The sequence below is a fragment of the Opisthocomus hoazin genome, chromosome 6 (genome assembly GCF_030867145.1).
Source record: "Opisthocomus hoazin isolate bOpiHoa1 chromosome 6, bOpiHoa1.hap1, whole genome shotgun sequence".
Classification (NCBI taxonomy): Eukaryota; Metazoa; Chordata; class Aves; order Opisthocomiformes; family Opisthocomidae; genus Opisthocomus; species Opisthocomus hoazin.
Genome location: NC_134419.1, coordinates 66,683,749 through 66,702,219, shown reverse-complemented (window position 1 = coordinate 66,702,219; position 18,471 = coordinate 66,683,749). Strand labels below are relative to the sequence as shown.

Here is an 18,471-nt window from a genome sequence, read left to right as displayed (position 1 = left end):
AATATTCTATCTGTGATAGTATCCAGTAAAGTCCAGGGCAGTTAAAGACCATGTTCTTTATTTTTACTTTTCAGGTAATGCTCAGCTGGACTACACCTTACTTGAGTTTAGTTTCACAGGCCCATATCTAGCCAGTTACTCTTCAATCCCAGAATTTGTTCTTTCAGTATGGTAAGAGTAAAAAAAAAAAATTCTCTAATACTATTTACATTTAATTAATTTTTGTGTGTGTGTGCTGGCTTAGCATAAATTGTTAACAAATTTGGGAGACACACTGGTTGCCTTCATATCTTTTTTTTTTTCCTGATTGAACATTGTCTGCAAACTTGCTGTACCAAATTCACTGTTTATTCTCTAGCATTAGTAACCACTAGTCAAAATGACTGTTACTTTGCTGCAGCTATGTTCTACCTTCTTCAAAATTTTTTGTTTTGGAGTACTTCTACAGTCTTCAGCACCAGTTAATTATCTGTTCACCCTTAGAAGTTGAGTACCATGCTGTTTGTGAAAGAAAAGTTGCCTGCTGAGAAGAGGAAAAGCATTCTAAAGCAGACTTATACTTTTTTGTGTCCCCCTGGACCATTCAGTAGTCCTCTTAATTACTTGTGCTTCATCTTAGTTCTCTCTTATGGTTGTGCTCACTGATTACTGTGGGTCACTGGGTTAGATCATAATTTTCTACTCATTGTCATGAAAAGAAATATATTATGGTGGGGATACAGAAAGTTACAATATTTATTTTTTTTAATTGTTCTGTAAACATTTAATCCTGCTCTTGCCTCCATTGCCAGCAAGTCTCCCCTGACTATGAAGTCTGAGCACTTCTTCAAATCAAATGGGGAGGGTGGAGCAGGGACATGTAAGGAATATTCTGTATACTCCCAGTTTAACGATGACCTTTTCTTGTATAATGATTAGCGAAGAGGCAGAAACTCCTTTAACTTCAGAATTTCAGTAACAACAGTAGAAACTGTTACAGATGCCTCCTCTTGATTCCTTATGAAGAAGAATAATGTTTGCTGTGAACTCTGATCATACACAGTAGTTCAGGAAGGATGTCTGTGTGTATATTACAGTAGAAACCAACAAGACAGCCTCACTGGCCTGAAGAGCCTGCATGCTTGTCACTTAGAGCAGAAATAATACACACAGTCTAATGTATTCATTATGTGCACTTAAACAAAAATGCACCATCTTCAAAGGCTTCTCTAGATTATTCTTGAAATATGAATACCTAGAAATATTAAAATACTTTAAAGTAGTGGTAATTTCCAAGGCCAGACCATTTAAACCTATTTGAATCATGGTGGATATTACTAACAGCAGCAAATTGTCTTAAAAGAACCGTCCTGGATTCCAGTCAGAACAAATTTAGTCGCAAAATAGAATTACCTTACAATGTTAAACTTAGAATTTATAATAACTTGAACAGAGGTGTGTGAATTTACTCTGAGATCAGGACCTTCATTTTTGCAGTTGAATTATATTGTGCATTCATTGTAGAAATGTGGGAGTACAGATGAAAGAAATCTCGATGTTTGGCATTCTTAATGTGTGATTGCAATATGATGATTGCATAGTTCCTATATTTTAATCAGCTAGTTTGGAATCAGAGGTATAAGAGATGTTTTAATATTTACGTCAGGCTCAAAATATAGAAAGCTTATGGATAACTAAAAGCTGTCTTTTGTCTGAGATACTTTATCCCTAGATCTTTATTCTTTTATGTTCAAAGGAGAGGCTTAATGCCAGATTCTTTTTCAGATACATGTACCATATAGTTTCAGATCTTAATAAATTATCTACTATAAAAGAGTGTTGGCACTGTCTGTTAGGTATGAGATGAGAACATGCTGACAGATCTTTAGACAGCACTACACTGATATCTTTGAAAGTCAGAATTGCAGCTTCTAGCTTTCAGTAATTTTGATGAGAGTTACTGTGTATGTGTGAATAATTCTCATTTTTTGCATATGCTATCAATATTAGCCATTGTCTTGCATCCTGATCTGTTTCAGTGAGTGAATTTATTACAGCCAGAACAACAGGATTATACTAAATCCATTTACTGCAGTGTATGCATTTTAGGATTTCTTCCTCTCAGCAGCGATGACAAATACTAAAGCTATAAATGTTATTTAGATTAACGGTCAAATATATTGTCCAAGAAATTAAGAAGTAGTTTTAGCCATTTTCTTCAAATTATGTTAATCAATTCTTGGACAGCACCTACAAATGCAAATGCAGTTAAGAATTAATCTGAAGAATGGAGCAATTTGCAGATTAGGTAGTGAGAACATAAAATAGGTTACACTGGACAAATGAAGTCAGTGGAAAGCAGATTCCCAGGCTTGTGTCAGCTATACATAATAGCCCCACACAAATTCTGCCCTGTTTTGTGCTCAAGTTAGTTAATGCAGCCTTAGCTTGTATGTCTGCATTCGCAGCACAATTACTGTATTACCTAATTCATCCATAGATAATCAAAGACTGACTGTGTTTTATTTCCTAATTATACCACCTCACAACTGCAAGCATTATAATTATTTTATGGGTTGGAAAAGCAAGGCTGAGGTCTGGGGTGCTGAGAAGTTAGTTGTTTGGGTCTATTCCAGTAGTCACTGATGGAATTCATGAAAAAAGTCCGTGTCTGTTGACTCTGTTGGTCTTTTCACAAAAGGAAGTGCATGATAATGTCTCTAAAATGTCAGTTTTCAAATTTATTTTACTATTGAATCTTTTTGTAGCAGTACTAATTTTATGTGTGGCTAATTAACCACCTCCTTTTCATTCTCAAGAGGACTTAACTTGTTTGACAGCAGAAATTTTTTGCCAGTGACGAAGTATTTGTTTTCCAATCTTGATCTTGAATGTCAGTCATAATCACATCTAGATCTTTGGCTTGAATGTTTTTGACTTATTTAATAGATTTTATTTTCTTTTACTCTCCTTAATGAAGGAACTGGCAAGAAAATATCCTCCTGTGCAGTGAGTCTCAGCCAGGGGTAGCAGTGACCTCTTTAAGTTTTAACCCTATGAATTGGCAACAACTGTGTTGTGTTAATGAGAGCTCTGTTACTATCTGGCGTATTGAAAGGAATAATGACGAGTATCACCTTAAGCAAAAGTAAGTGGAACACCGTTCAGGTTAAGAGAAAAATCTAGCAGAGTATTTTAATAACTGAGACTAACAACCTAGATCTGTTTGTAAAGAATTTAATCCAATTTAGTTCACCTAGCAATTGCAATCAGTAATTGCTAAATCACAACCAGTGTGAATCTATCTAGTCAATTAAGTGAATTGAATTTATGATTTAATTTCTTAACACTCACATGTCCAGATTATGCACATCATGAAGCTAATACTAATCAGCTGCTTTGGCAGCCTCTGTCAAAATTGCACGACTGAATTAAGGTAGTGCCTGGACTGCTTTCCTGCAAGTGGCTGTGTTGAGCATTGCTTTTGTAGCTATGAAACCACCAAATTTGGATCAAGTTGCTTCCTCATAAGCATAGTTAAACAATATGTTGTTATAATCACAAATTGTACCAAAGGCAATATCAGTTTTCTGTGTGATTTCCAGCTTGTGTGGCCAGTTTACAAGTCCAGAGGGGATGGCTCTGTCAATGCAATTCACTGAGCACAGCAAACCTAGAATTTATTTATGCTAAAATGTTTTTTGAGGCTGGTATAAAAGTAGTATGTACTATTCAAGTTGGAATCCTTGAAATATAACACCTATGCTGTTTCAGTGACAGCTACTCTACAATTCTCAAGTGTGTTTAATCTTGTTAACTATGAATATAACCAGCATACTGCCACTGATATGGTTATACTAGTGAAAGTATAGACAAGGCCTTGATTTGTGGTCTGAAAAGAATACTGAAGGGGTTTTTTTGTCTTTTGTCATAGAATACATGTGAAAATACATATATACTCCTTTTTCCTCACTTTTCATTCCATTCAGTAGAGGTTAAACCTCCACTGCGAATTGTTTATTTTACATAAATTCTTTCCAAACCATAAATCAACATAGTTTGTAAACTACAGAATCCTCAGCTCCTGCATTGTAACAGCCACTTATACACCAATTACCAGAGTGCAACAGGCAAATACTACTACTAATTTTTCATCATCATTAAACTTTCTCCAAATAAACATTAAGCATGAGTCCTCACAGCATATACAAGTTAGGTGTGTGACTCTATTAATCCTGGTTAATAAGGAAACGGTAACATAGGATAGTTGGTTATACAAGGCAACAAGGGAGGACACTGAGCTAGGACATGGCAGTCCATCTCTGACAGTTAGGAATATTCCTCTTTTGTAGTAGAATTACTGCTAATTTTTAGTGAAATGGTATGTGCCATGTAAAACGATTGTCTACGACAATCCTCCATTACTCTTGCAGAAGTAAAGCCCATTGACTGAGTTGATGTCTCAAAGTTTTGAAAACATGCTTCTCAGTTTTCTGTCAGCATTTACTATTTGTAATATTTCTTCTCCTCAGACAATGTCTCTTGCTTTTTCACAGCCCTGTGAAACTCCCTGATGGACAAGGGTCCGTGAGTCCTCATGAGGATTTGTTTTTCCCAGTTTCTCGTAATGAAGATCCGTACCATGGCCCTGATTTGCCAGTTTCAGCCATTGCTGGACTGGTAGGAGATGAAGCAGAAACATTCAAGGTAGTTACTGCTTTCTTGCCTATTTACTATTCCAAGTTGTTATGCTTTTTATGCAAATAGGGGTTAATAAATTAATAATTTTAATGTCTGTTAAACAGATACAACCCAGTAAATAGATCTGTTGCCTCAACAATATTTTTGAAATCCATTTTGACAGGAGAATTACAAGACATGCTGCTACTCCACAGTGTAGTACAGCATAGAGATTTCTGACACAGGTCCTAGCACAGTACATATGTGTGCAGTGGAGGTATTAATCTGTATCCCAGAAGCAGTATAAGCATGTCAGCATTTAACCATGCCCAAGCTAATATGTCCTGCTCAAACCTTGAAAACCTATTACCATGCCAAACTGATAGTAACCTTCAGGTATCCTTACTTCCCTTTGAGATTTGTTTTCTTTTTGACTCTGAAAATGTCTCAGGCTGTGGAAACATTGAAGGCTTTAGTCCAGACAGCAACTCCTGCTTCTGAAATGCATTCCCATACCACTGTCAGTGTTGGACTTGCCCATTTGTCTTACTTGCACTTGATCATTTACTTGTTAGCCTGCCCTGAGATGCCTCTTTTGAGAGGCTTCAGAAGTGTTCTCATTTTGGTTGGAATTTACTTTCACCTGACTACCAACTAGAAGCATCTGCCAGTGAGAAAACATTTAACTTGCATATCTGGGATACTCTTCTAAGATTAAGACCATCAATTTCTATTTGGTAGCTTGTGATATATAGGAGACACCAAAACTACCGTGCATAAGATGATACTGGCATTATACTACGTCTTTTCAATGGACAAAGGTGACTTTTCTATTATCAGATTAGCATACCACAGGTTTCTGCCATCAATTTTTCTTATAAAGCAGAATAAAAAACAAAAATAGGGAATGATGCTTTCCTGACCTCATCCTCTTTTCATGGCTTCATGCATTCAGATTCGCAGAGGTTTTTAACTCTGTAACTGCTGATGCCCTTGGTTTCCAGGACAATCAATAACTACAAACATCCTGTACTGATGCTGATTACACATTAACTGCTTATATTTCAGATCACTTAGAACACGGAATTGAAGATAATGTGTGCTCATCGAGGGCATTACCTTTTTATTCTTCCTTGCTGCCTCTTATATTATGTGCAGATGAACTGCAAAACCCACTTTGTTCTTTAGCCTGTGAAGTGAATTACGAGAGGTACTGGGGAAAAATAACAACTACCGTATGAGGTCTGTGAGGCTTAATAGAATTTGTCTGTCCTTGAATGAGTGCTGTTCCATTCAGGAATGGTAGGTTCTTGTGCTGGAACTTGCAGAACTATGGCATGAACTTTTCCACAAGGAAAAGTTTGCTCTTTCAACCATACTAGATACCGCTGTAGGGTCTTTGCATTCCCAGCAGCCTTCAGAAAAACCTAGATTTCTTTTTACCACCTTTAAGGTGGTTATGTTTTCCTTCTACATTGAAATATTCCCGGAGTAAGAGTAAATTGTTCTACTTTGACAAAGATTTCCTTTTCTTTCAAATTACATGGTAAATATTTTTATAGTTATTTACTGTCCAAATTCCCTAGAAGGGTGTATTTTGCTTGTGAATACTGACAAGTTAATGAATATCAGGTTATTTAGAAATTAAAGTTTTTTGCAGAAATACAAGCTGCTGCTGTTCTTTTTGTTGTTGTGGTGGCATGTTGTTTCCTGTGTACTAAATCATGAGGTGCTACACTCACAGTTTAGAGTCATAGAATGATAAGGGTTGGAGGGAACCTTAAAGATCATCTGTCCTCAACCCCCCTGCCATGAGCAGGGTCATCTTCCACTAGACCAGGTTGCTCAGAGCTCTGTCGAACCTGTCCTTGAACACTTCCAGGGAGGGAGCAGCCACAGCTTCTCTGGGCAACCTGTTCCAGTGTTTCACCACCCTCATGGTGAAGAATTTCGTCCTAATATCTAATCTAAATCTGCCCTCTTTTGGTTTAGAGCTGTTCCCCCTTGTCCTATCACTACACACCCTTGTGAAAAGTCCCTCTCCATCCTTCCTGTAGGCCCCTTCAGGTACTGGAAGGCTGCTATAAGGTCACCCTGGAGCTTTCTCTTTTCCAGGCTGAACAGCCCCAACTCCCTCAGCCTGTCCTCATAGGAGAGGTACTCCAGCCCTCTGATCATCTTCGTGGCCCTCCTCTGGACCCGCTCCAACACATCCATGTCCTGCTTATGCTGGGGGCTCCAGAGCTGGATGCAGGACTCCAGGTGGGGTCTTGCCAGAGCAGAGTAAAGGGGCAGAATCACCTCCCTTGACCTGCTGGCCACGTTTCTCTTGATGCAGCCCAGGACACGGTTGGCTTTCTGGGCTGCAAGCGCACATTGCCGGCTCATGTTGAGCTTCTCATCCACCAGTACCCCCAAGTCCTTCTCCTCAGGGCTGCAGGGAGGCGCTAAATCAATTTCTGGCATGTCTCCGCCTTGCTCCAGACTATGATCGCTGAGTAATTTTTTGCAGGACTTGCATTTATTGTGCCTTACATCGCCAGTTCTCCCCTCCATGCATGCCTGTGCACATATGCTCTATCTCTAGCCTAGCAGAAAAACTGAGCCTGTCTTGTAAACCCCCACACTGGAAGGCAGTCGCATGTATGTGTCTTGTCATGTTAAGCACCCCCTTCCAGCACAGCAACATGGAACACATGGTTTTGGCAAAGCACAAGTTGATCAGAATATACTTGATGGAGAAGATACTTCTTTTGAAGTATTGTTTTATCAAAATCCTTATGTTCAAAAGTAACTAATGGAGCAACTTTGAGAGAGATTGAAACGACTGAGCTTGCTGAGTTCCTCAGATATTAGGATATCTTCGGACTACGGTTGCTGTAAAGGACCAGGCTGTCCAAAATAGAGGTGCTATAACTATGATTCTTCACTGCCTTTATAAATTGATTGGCTGCTGTGGCAGATGTGTCAATGGTTACTATCACTGATGATTTTTATACCATAACGGTTACCTGAGTCTGAACTAAAATCTGTGCCTTGACGTTTGTAAATACCTCGAAGTTACTTTCCTCTCTACTATCAGGAATGCTTTTTTAATTAGTCAGAGAGAACCTCCTTCTCTTGTGGTGGTTAATGAGGTGTGTTCAGTTGAATGCAGTTGGAATAGTATCACGGCCTGATGAAGCTCTCCCTATCTCCACAGAATTTCACAGAAGGATTTTTGTTCTTTATCCCTAAATCCAAGTCAGTTGAGATCAATGATTTTCACATTGATGTAAGCATCCAAAGTGGAGAACCGTTTATCTAGACTATTATTTAAAGGAGTTGTCCTCAACCTGTAGTCCACGGTCCTTGGAGGCTGTAGCCCACTCCTAAGGAAAGTGTGGGAGGCAAGTGAGAAAAGTGAGCCCTTTGCCAGTGCATTTGTTTGCTTCTTTGGAATGTGTTAGGGTTCCATACTCTAGAACAAGATAGTGAGGCTGGGTATGTACCAAAGTGTAACCACAAAGGGGCAGCGGAGTGAAGGGAACTGAAATATCCTACATCTTTCAATCCATTTCTTTCTTGCATTAGAGTGATTTAGTTCTGTTTCAATATTTCTTACATTTGGGACCTGAGTTTTCTGAATATGCTTCACCATGACAAGACCACTTGACTCCATCCCCAGTACCAATTTTATTCCACTGTCTTTTTATAAAACTTCTCATGACAAGGATCCATCATGGATTGTTTTTCTTTGAAGAGGTGCTACTCAAAAGGGAGACAAGTTCAAAAAAAGATGGTGTTGTTATTATATGCACCACCATACCAGTGCACAGTTCAGGAAGCAACCTGGTTTGGGATTTACATAATCTCATACTAAGATTAGCATATTTTATCTAGTTTATTTGTAAAGACAGTCATGACAGCAGGTACAAAGGATTGTTACAGAAGTTGTCTATACACAGGAAGCTTCTGATTCATGGTAGTTCAGTTACAAACTTCCCAAAGATTTGTAATGTTCAAGCCTCATAAAATCAGTGAAAAAGTCTACATTAAATGTTTCTCTGGGTGATGTAACACCTATTTGTTATAGATTTATTACTGTTAGTCCTATTTGGTTTATGAAGTAAATATTAATATACTTTATTTCTGTAACAATTCAAAATGCTTTGTAAACATAAATAGAGAGTAAGTTAGTTACTCAGAATCATATAGCAGGTCCTTGGCATATTTTACTAATGAAATCTAGGTACTTATGAAATCCAGGTACTTATGAATCTCTGTCCTATGTTTTTATCACAAGTCCATCCATATTTGCTCTTGTTGTAGAACCTTTAGTGAGACAGCAGGTGGTTTATAGAATTATAGACTCTTCTTTATTTTCATCCATTGTATTGTCTAGTGTTCCTCACCACTTCTGCTCAAATACATGGTTCTTTGAATCTTCTCTTTTAAACGTTCTCGCAAGGTTTCTGGTGTTTTGTTCCCCTCTCCCCTCCCCAAATTCTTTTCAATCTCATTCTTTCTATCATTGTATTTATATGACCGCTATTACTGTTGTATCTGAACGGGTCACTGTCTTTAATAATGTTTGGTGGAGAAGTTCTGTTGTTCCTGTTTTATGGATGATGGATTTATGAGATTTATTTTAGTGAAATGAAATTCAAAGGCACAAGTAAAGTCTGTGGCAGCGGTATTTCTAGAACTAATTTGCAGATGACATAAAGGTTGACAGAGCTGTTTTACAGAGCAATTTGGATAATATGATAAGATAAGCTATTCAAACAAAATGTGTTTTAGTACTGCCAGACCACATGTGCAGGTTATGTCTACAAGAAGTGGAAGACTATTCTGAAAAGCAGTTTGAAAAACATTTGTCAGGGTAAGGTCATAGTGGATAACCATTTCAATTTGGGCTTCCAGTGCTATTCTGAGGTTAAAAAAAAAAAAAAAAATTTTAGGGGCTCAATGTGTTGAATTTTATCATAATTTTCTCATTAAAAAATTGGGAGATGACCTGGCTATGGTGGGTTAATATCTTTGCAAGGGTAGAGAAGATACCAGAGAGATTTCCAAGCTAGGGGACAAAACCGTAACAGAGGCAAGTGCTGTAGAATAAATCCAGATAAGTTTAAAAACATATGATTTTTAAATGAAAATATAATTCATCATTTAAACAAGCTTCTAGGGAGAGAGGTGAGTTCTCCACCACTATCTCCAGACATAGACTTTTCTGGAAAATGTTTCTTGAGTTACTAGTCTCAGTGAAGGGATGACTGAATAAAATGAGGCTGAAGTTGTACAAGTGGTCAGACCCTGAGGTAATGATCTTTTTTTTGCCTTTAAATGTATATAAGTGCTTGTACAGATATTTGTCAATTGTTGATTAATCTTGTTTATATTTGTGAAGCCTAGAAATTATAGTAAGCCTTCAGTGCATCCTACTGCCCACTGCTGGACTGCAACCTCAGAAATTTACCTGGGCTGTAAAGAAGGATATGTTTTGGCAATCGATGTTGAGACACGCAGTGTTTCTGTTCTTCAGCAAAAACCTCTACCTGGTAAGAAATAGCTGTGTTGTATGTTTTAAGTAGAGAGGAAAGTGGATAGATGAGAGCTTTTTTTGCTTTCTACTGTTCTCCTATTGTGTACCTTACAGAAACTGTAAAGCTACATTGTAGAGCTGTATTTCTTTTATTAGCATGATAAACATTGGAGAATGTCTTTTGAACTTCTGTGTGGGTTTCTTTTCACCCAATAAATGGCTTTAATTTTTCTTTGGCAAAAAGAGAAAAAGCTCTTAATACATCAAAACTGATAAAATGAACAATAGTTCCAGGAGCCTAGGTCTTGTTGACCAGCCCTACTAGATTAGTATTAAACTATTAATATACCAGCTATACACAGTCTTTTATAATTTATTTTATTTTGCATGAAATAATGGATTGTCCTCATTTGGTATGTTAGATAATGTTAGAACAGGTCTTTGAAGACTCATAATGAGTCTTCAGGCAAAAAAATTGAATTTAATGTAATGTTGCTTGATAGAATTCCTTAAGGTCAGCTCTTACATAAACTATTTTCTAATGAAAACAAGGCTGTCAAGACTATCAGGCTTTACTGCAGAAAGTATGAAGGACAGAGAGTGAACAGAAGATGTCCTTGGCTTCAAACAAAAAATCTGCTTTTAATTTATTCTAGAATGGGAGGACTCAGTACATGTCCCTCAGATCGATTGTAACTTGCCGAGGTGATCCGTCTGCCCTATATATATTCCTACCTGTCTTTTTTCATGTGGGTCTTTGGCAGGCTAGTGACTGACTAAAGTTTTCCGGCAACAGCAGCCCATTCTATGCCATTCTTTTTTCTGGGAATCCTGAGGTCTCTTCCCTGCTGCTTGCTACATGCTACCCTGCTGTGCCAGTTCAGAGGGCTCCCAAGATGGAAAACAGTGAGACACAGGCAGCATAATGTGCTCTGGCAATGACAACCTGTACCCTGTCCTTTGCAGGGATGGAAGGTGTCCGTCCTTCTGTGCACATGAAGTTTACTGGTCAAGTCAGATCTAAGAGGAGTAATGGAATATGCTTCTTGCTAGCACTAGAGCTGGGTAATATCCTGTTGTAGACCAGCATAGAACTGTTTCTCTAATAAACACTGTATCAGTGTTAATAGGCTGGTGATAATCTGGTTTTCTTCTTTTGCTATGTAATAGAATATTTTTAAGCTGCAGCAAATATCCCTGACTTTCCCAAAGTCCTGTATCTCTTTTCAGTCTTGATAGTTAACACAGAACTGGAAGGCTGCTGTTAAAAAAACCCCAACAAACCAGCATTATTTCTCTGCTTTTGAAATTATCAGAGTTTTAAGTTCACCAAATCAAGAGTTGGAAATCATCAACAAATAAAAAGCTGAGCGGTGACCAGAAATGTTTTTGCCAGTTCAGTAGAAGGCAACAAGAATATTTGCCAGTCGGACTTTTCCTTGGCCTGTAGGTTCTTCCTTGAGTCCTGCCCTAAAACTGTGGAACAACATTGTCTGTATACATTTTGTACCAAAGCTTCTGCTTAATTTAAAACATACTGCAATCTGTATCTATTTAGCAGAATGCTTATGTGCATGTCCAGCTTCAGGCACATGCTAAATTCCTGTTATGGTGTTGCAAACAGAATTAGGAGCAGCCACAGCATTTCACTTGGGCATTATTTTCAGACAGGATGAAGTTTCCTTCGTAAGTAAATCTAATAAAAAAAAATCATGGCTCGAAATAACAATACCAGAACTTATCACTAGGAGATAGATAAATCTGCATCTGTACCACTCTCCGTGCCACGTATTGCTATCTCCCTTTTACAGCCGTAAGCTGAATCATATAAAGATTGTGTCTGCTCAGTTGCATAAATGACAGAAATGGTGGATATTGGGGAATAATGTGCATGTTTGATTCAGTACCTGAACCTGGTCTTTCATTCAGTGGTCTGGAATACAACTGACTTTTATTGCAATATTGACATATAAACAAGGTTGACATTATAAATTGTTTTCTTTTGTGCAGAATACATGCGTAAAATATCAGACGTGGTGTCGTATGTTCGTAGAGAAGTACAGAAAAACAAAGGTATTTCCATGTTCAGATCAAGCTAATAGATTTATAGGCAGCATCAGTAATGTCTGGGGGTGATAATATGTGAGTACATTTGGAAGCCACTGAGTTAGAAGAACTCAGCCCACACTGGCCTCTGTCAGATGCATTGATAGCAATCTTTTATATGTTTATATGACAAGTGATTAATAGCTTTTGTGCTAATAGTCAAATGAATAGTCTCAAGAGAAACAGTGGCAGTGAAATAATTCCTGTTCATTCTAATTTAAATTGGAATAAGTGATACTAGAATATGTTCTCTAGTGCTTAGTTTTAGTAGCTTTTGTTTAGAACTGCAATTGCTTGTAATTTAGTTGAGTTAGGATTTAGGGGTTTGTTTCAAATGCTTTGTTTTGGGCTCTGCAGCACAAAAAGATGTTCACATAATAGACAAAGTTTAGCACAGGGCCACAAAGATTATTGCAGCATCTGAGTACATGACATACAAAGATGGGCTAGGAGAACTATGTTTGTTTAGCATGGAGAAAAGGAAATCGGGGATTTTACTGTTGCTTCAGCTACCTAATGAAAGATTACAGGGAAGATGGAACCAGACAGGCAAAGGACACAGTTTGCATCAACGGAAATTCTCGGTCGATATTAGGAAAAAAATACTTTCACAATGAAGGTAGTCAGACGTTGGGACAAGTTGCCCAGAGAAGTTATGGAATTTCTGTTCTTGGGGATATTCATACCTAAGCTGGATATGACTCTGGACAACATGATGTAGCTTTGAAGTTAGTTCTGAGTTTGAAGTTGGCTGTGCAGAGCAGGAGGTTGGATCAGAGGACTTGTAGGGTCCCTTCCAACCTAAATGAATCTATGATTCTGTTAGTGACAAACTTTAATGTGGCTATTTAGCAGCCCTTACAGAATCAAATGATTTCTCAAATTAAATTCTAGTTCATCAGACCACAGTACTACTGTCACTTCAAATTGTGTATACCATATACCAGCCTTCTCCTTCATTATCACAGCAAAAAGTCCAAAGAATATAGAGCCTGTGGAGCCTTTTTACTCACAAATAGTAAGTCATCTCTGATTTGAAGTTGAGACACATTGTTACAACAAATTAAATTTGATATTTTATGTTGGTTTTGTGCTCTCAGGTGGCAAACCAAAGGATCTGCAAAAACCAGTTTTATTTGCCATGGCATTTTGTAACGAGGGACTCTATGCAGCTGGAAGTGTAAGGCATCCTTTATGATTTTAACTTACTCTTATTGTGCGAAAATCAAAGAACATTCAAGTGCAGTATAGTTGCAGAGTTCACTCCGAAGACAGGAGTTAGAAAAAAGTGGAGGGCTGCAGAACTATAAAAGTCCTCTCTAGTGTTGTATGTATTTTATTTGTTAAGACTTGGGACAAGAATCGGAAGGGAGTAGGGTGGGAAGAGATTCCATTTTTGTAGTCAAAGAAGCAAGAGCACAATCCTATTTTTAACAAAAGAGAGTATTCTAGGAAAAGAAGGGTGGACAAAAAAAATAGGAAAAGGAGAGAAAATGGCCAAGAGAGCTGCCAAATTGTTTTGTGCTAAATCTAACTCAATATTTAACCCAGACTGATGATGCTGTTGTATATTACTGCTTAAGAATGGGACAAATTCTTATACTGTCTCAAAAAAACAATGTGAAATCTGATATATTAACTGATGAGAGAGTCTGTTGTTTTCAGACATGGACCGTTACTAAGACTTGTATTAAAGAACACCTTCATTTTTCAATAGATTTATTATACAGGGTGAGTCCTCTGGATTTAAACATACTAAAAGCCAATGAGACCATTAGTGATGGGATACAGGTAAACACTGTTACTTCAGGGACTTTCGGAAGTTCTTGCAGTTCAGTTTGCCTGAGTGGGCTGGGATAAATGACCTAGACCTGATGTGGATTTGTACTTTTCTGCACAGGAGGGCATTTTATTCTTTTATCACATCAAAGATCTGCAGTATGAGATGAAAATCTGTGCTGATATCTTACAACCAATATCCAGCCTCATGTTCTCTCCTGATTACACCATACTTCTGCTTGTCACTGGCCAGGTATAGCATTTGAGACAATAGCATTACCTAATGGGATGTTCCTGTGATTCTATGTGTGTATGCTGATACTGCTAGTATGAAATGTCTGTAATGTAATCACACAAGTCAACAAATTACACCAGCGGTGAACTTAGTCCATCTCCTGTTTTTAATGAAAGATTGGAAAGAATTTTAATGAAGTACAGAACATTTGTCTCCTACAAATGGTAGATTATAAAGTACCTAATGCTGAGATTTGCCAGCAGAAAAACTTGTGTGTGTACAGTGGAGTACATGTTCAGGGTTTCCAGTGTGTCCAGGTCATAGGGGACCTACTGTGCCTGAACTCTAGGCTTGATGTGTGCCCGCACAGTAATAAAAGGGGAGCTCGGTTACATCAGACCTACTGTGGCTATGCACTAGAGTTGTTCTGTACGTGTACCTGAATTTGTCTGGCAACCCAGTCCACGATCCTTTTTAATCCAGCCTGATGTTCAGACATCTTACACAAGGGTCCCAAGTCCTCAAATTCCACCTGTCTTTCCAGACCTTTAATAATTGGCATTTTTAAAGCTCTTAAGCTGTTTCTGTAGTGTGTGTGTCAGGAGGTTCTGAGTTCAGGACAGCAGTGCAATGGTAACTTTGGTCACACTCTCTCTGATTTCATTCTCCTTTCTTCAAATGAGTAGAGAAGTTCTAAAATCTTTGTTAATATTAGTTATGAATTGTTTCTAAGAGGCTTTGAGATCTTTAGATAAAAACATCTCTTAAAGCTTAAGATTTACGATTTGTGTGTTATGTTGGTTTAGAATATTTATTGATTCCTGGAGTAACATGCAATAGGGTGGTTTAAAATTATTTTATTAAAGCAATTTTGAGAAAAAAAAAGTCTTGAAAATATGACTAGCTGGATCACTCTAAAATGAACTAACCTGATCTTCAGCTAGTGTAAATTAATATAATCCACTAAATTCAGCTGAATTCTACTGGGCACTTTTTACCTCAATTTAGAGTCAAATATAAAACTTTAAAGAGTGAAGCTTGGAAAGATGCGTATTTTTTGTTGAAGTCTGTGAAAGCTTTTAATGAAAAGTTTCATAGCCCACTGATGGATTATTTCTCTTTATTTGTCAGGGGACAGTCTATACTTACAAACCTGCTCACTGTGGAGAAGCTGTCAAACTCCTGGACGCACGCAGCAGTTTTTTTCTGGCAGCTGATTTTCTTAGTCCAGGGAACAAATACTGTGTGGTAAGAAATGGTATTCTTGCTTATATATATAATAGTGGCTCTTTTCAGGTAACCAATATATTGCTAAGGCACAAAATCAAAAACCTGCAGAGACTGGGACTGTTCTGATATTTGTTACAGTTGTGTAACTTCTCATTAAGGAATTAAATAGCATTAGTTCAGGTATAGTCTTTAAAAAGGTCAGAACTTGCCCTAGAATGCAGGGTGGGCAATTTACAGGCTGCTGAAACGTCATGTTGGTTCTGCTGTTGATTTGTGTGACTCACTATTTATTGTTCAGGAACATAGCTGAGCAAAAGGCGGATTTGATTCAGAGAACAGGTTTTGGAACAAGAAATTCCTACTGATTTTTTCAGCCTTCAGCACAAATCGGAACAGCCTGAGAGATGCCTGTGTCCTGGGTCCAGGAACAAAGGTGGCCTTACTCATGGATCTGTCCATTCTGAGAAATTCCATGCTTTCCTCGTATGTCTTTGGCTCCTGTAAGACATGCTTTTTAGCCAGCAAGTCTGATTAATCTCCAGACCATGAATTTTTCAAGTAGCCAGCCTAGGAACACTAGGGTCTTAATCAATTAGGTTTGCTGAATGTGTGTGTTTGGCGTTAGCAGGGGAATGATAAATTTTACCTGACTCTGAATTAGTAACGTGAGGGTTGATTAATTTCTAGCCATACTTTACTGTGGAATTATAAAATTGCCTGAATGTAAGAACAACTTAAGCACCATTATGACATACATAATTTTTCATGTGAGAAAACAGGGCTTCTCTTTAGACCCTTGCATATGCAAAGAAAATTATAAGCATTTTTTTCTATTGCTGGCTGAATGGTGGGAGTGCTAATGTTGATCAGCCTTATGTGTTTTGCCCTAGATTGTCTCATTCTGCTTAAAGACATTTCCTGTAGTTGCAGAAATTCACAAAGATTATTAAATGTTTTCCTTAGGTAGGTGTACCTTGCAGCAACTGGACTTAAAGGAAAAGAAAGATAATTCCAAGCAAAACTAGTAACCTTTGATCTGCTGTGCTCAGACATTAGTTGAATTCGTATTCTATAGAAGATCACTAGTCACTTCCACACTATTTGGTTATTCCACTCTCTTTTGACTCTGTTTTTCTCTGTTCAACAGTCTGTAACAATTGCAGGTGAAGTACAAGTTTGGTTCCTGGAAGATGGAACTTGCATCAGCAAGCTAAACCTTGATATTGAGGTACACATAATCAGGAGCTTATATAGTGACTGATAATTAAAATTTTCTTTGCTATTTTTCAATTTATAGCGTAAAATTCCATAGATTTGGATCAACCAGTGCTGAGGAAAGCTCAGCAGTGTCTTTGAACAACCCATGAAAGAGATTTAAAACATATTATCTTTCAGAATGTTTCCTTGAACTAATTATGTATTTAACTCTGCCATAAAGCAGAGGAAATATTTCAAGGTGATGTCCTAGTGATGTGTCTTTAAGCATATATTTGTAAATAAAAATCTAAATTTTTTTCGTATTATTTTATTTAATTTTTGCTTTCGAAGTTTGAAGTGTATAAAAACTAAATGCTTTGAATGATCTGAAAAACAGGTTTTAGGAAAAATGAGTTGATAAAAGTCTTTCAGACTGTTAAAGCTTTGTCCTGATTTAAGATGCATTCAAACCTTGAAATCTGACATAGTAAGAAAAAAAATCCCTTTCTATAACAGCTGTACACATAACAGTGCATCCACTATTTTATTTAGATGGAACTTCTTTCACTTAAAATCTGGATATAATTTTTTTTTTTCTGAGGAGCACAGAATGAGCTTTTGATATGTAGATACAGAGCATAAGTAAAAATGCCTTTGTCTCTAAAATCCTTTGTTTGTTAAAAAAATAAAGTTTTTTAGGTATACTATTTGGGGTTTCTTTTCCAAATTTTAGTGACTTTTAAATAGTAAAAGAAATTGCATATTAACATATAGCATAATATATAAAAAGATGGAGCTGTTAAGTATCTTTTACTTCTCTACTAGGCAACTGCTATGGCTTGCTGTCCCTCCTCCAACAGTGTTGCTGTAGGGACTAAAAAAGGTCAAATCTATTTCCTTGATGTTACCAAAGTTGAAGCTCCACGAATTGTTCACAGAATTTTTCTTTCCAAATTTCCAGTGGTGTCTTTGCAGTAAGTATGTAGTAACAAGGGCAGGAATATTGTCAGTTTGTTGCTGGGGTAATGCTGTTACTTGAACAAAAAAAAAATGGACATTTTAATTCTAAAAATAGCGAAGTAAAGTGTTTTAACATCTCAATTTTTTTTTCCAACGTATTCTGAATTGCTCGCAAGAGGAGTAGTTGCAGGATTTATATGAGACAAATATTATAAACCTGTCTTTTAAGAAGGTTTAACCGAGCACTGAAGAAACTGATGTACAAGAACCTTTCTGACAGATCACCATATGCAGTAATTATGCACAATTCCATGTATCTGAACTTAGGGGGTTATTTCTCACTGAATATAAATGGGAGGTTTTGTGAAGTTATTTTTAAGCCTTTTGGTCATCCCTTCTTATATGATGGGTTTTTACTATTGTTAATTATTCGTTTGCTTACAGTTCTGGAATTTAACAGTCCTTCTGTAATTAGCTCTGGTTTTTTTCAATTGTTCAAAATCTGAGAGTATTTTACTTCTGCTTTTTAAAAAGTAGAATGGAATTTCAATTGTTAAACTTTAATTTAAATCTTCCCATTATTTGGAGACTCAGCTGTGATCTCTTTTCACAGTTACCCAAAATAAAACATTCAAAATAGATACAGAAAGCAACTTATTCAAAGTCAAGTCAATGTAAACAAAGACATATCTCTTCAAAATAACATCAAAATTTCTATAGTAGTTTAATTTTTTAAAAAGTGAACTCCGGTGAAAGATTTAATAAAGTTGTTAATGCA

The 18,471-nt window shown here is 37.2% G+C and overlaps 1 protein-coding gene across 5 annotated transcripts in view; it reads left to right on the top strand.

The window, feature by feature from the left end:
* Positions 1-18,471, top strand: part of CFAP43 (cilia and flagella associated protein 43) — a 52,356-nt gene that overhangs the window by 4,267 nt on the left and 29,618 nt on the right. For 4 of the 5 annotated variants that reach the window (XM_075423690.1, XM_075423688.1, XM_075423691.1 and 1 more), the window contains exons 3-12: positions 75-171; positions 2,960-3,127; positions 4,536-4,686; positions 10,052-10,202; positions 12,197-12,259; positions 13,393-13,472; positions 14,193-14,324; positions 15,438-15,554; positions 16,684-16,764; positions 17,559-17,707. In XM_075423690.1, the coding sequence (XP_075279805.1) occupies positions 75-171; positions 2,960-3,127; positions 4,536-4,686; positions 10,052-10,202; positions 12,197-12,259; positions 13,393-13,472; positions 14,193-14,324; positions 15,438-15,554; positions 16,684-16,764; positions 17,559-17,707 (1,189 nt within the window). The remainder of the gene's footprint in view (positions 1-74; positions 172-2,959; positions 3,128-4,535; positions 4,687-10,051; positions 10,203-12,196; positions 12,260-13,392; positions 13,473-14,192; positions 14,325-15,437; positions 15,555-16,683; positions 16,765-17,558; positions 17,708-18,471) is intronic. The other variant, XM_075423692.1, reaches the window with a different exon arrangement.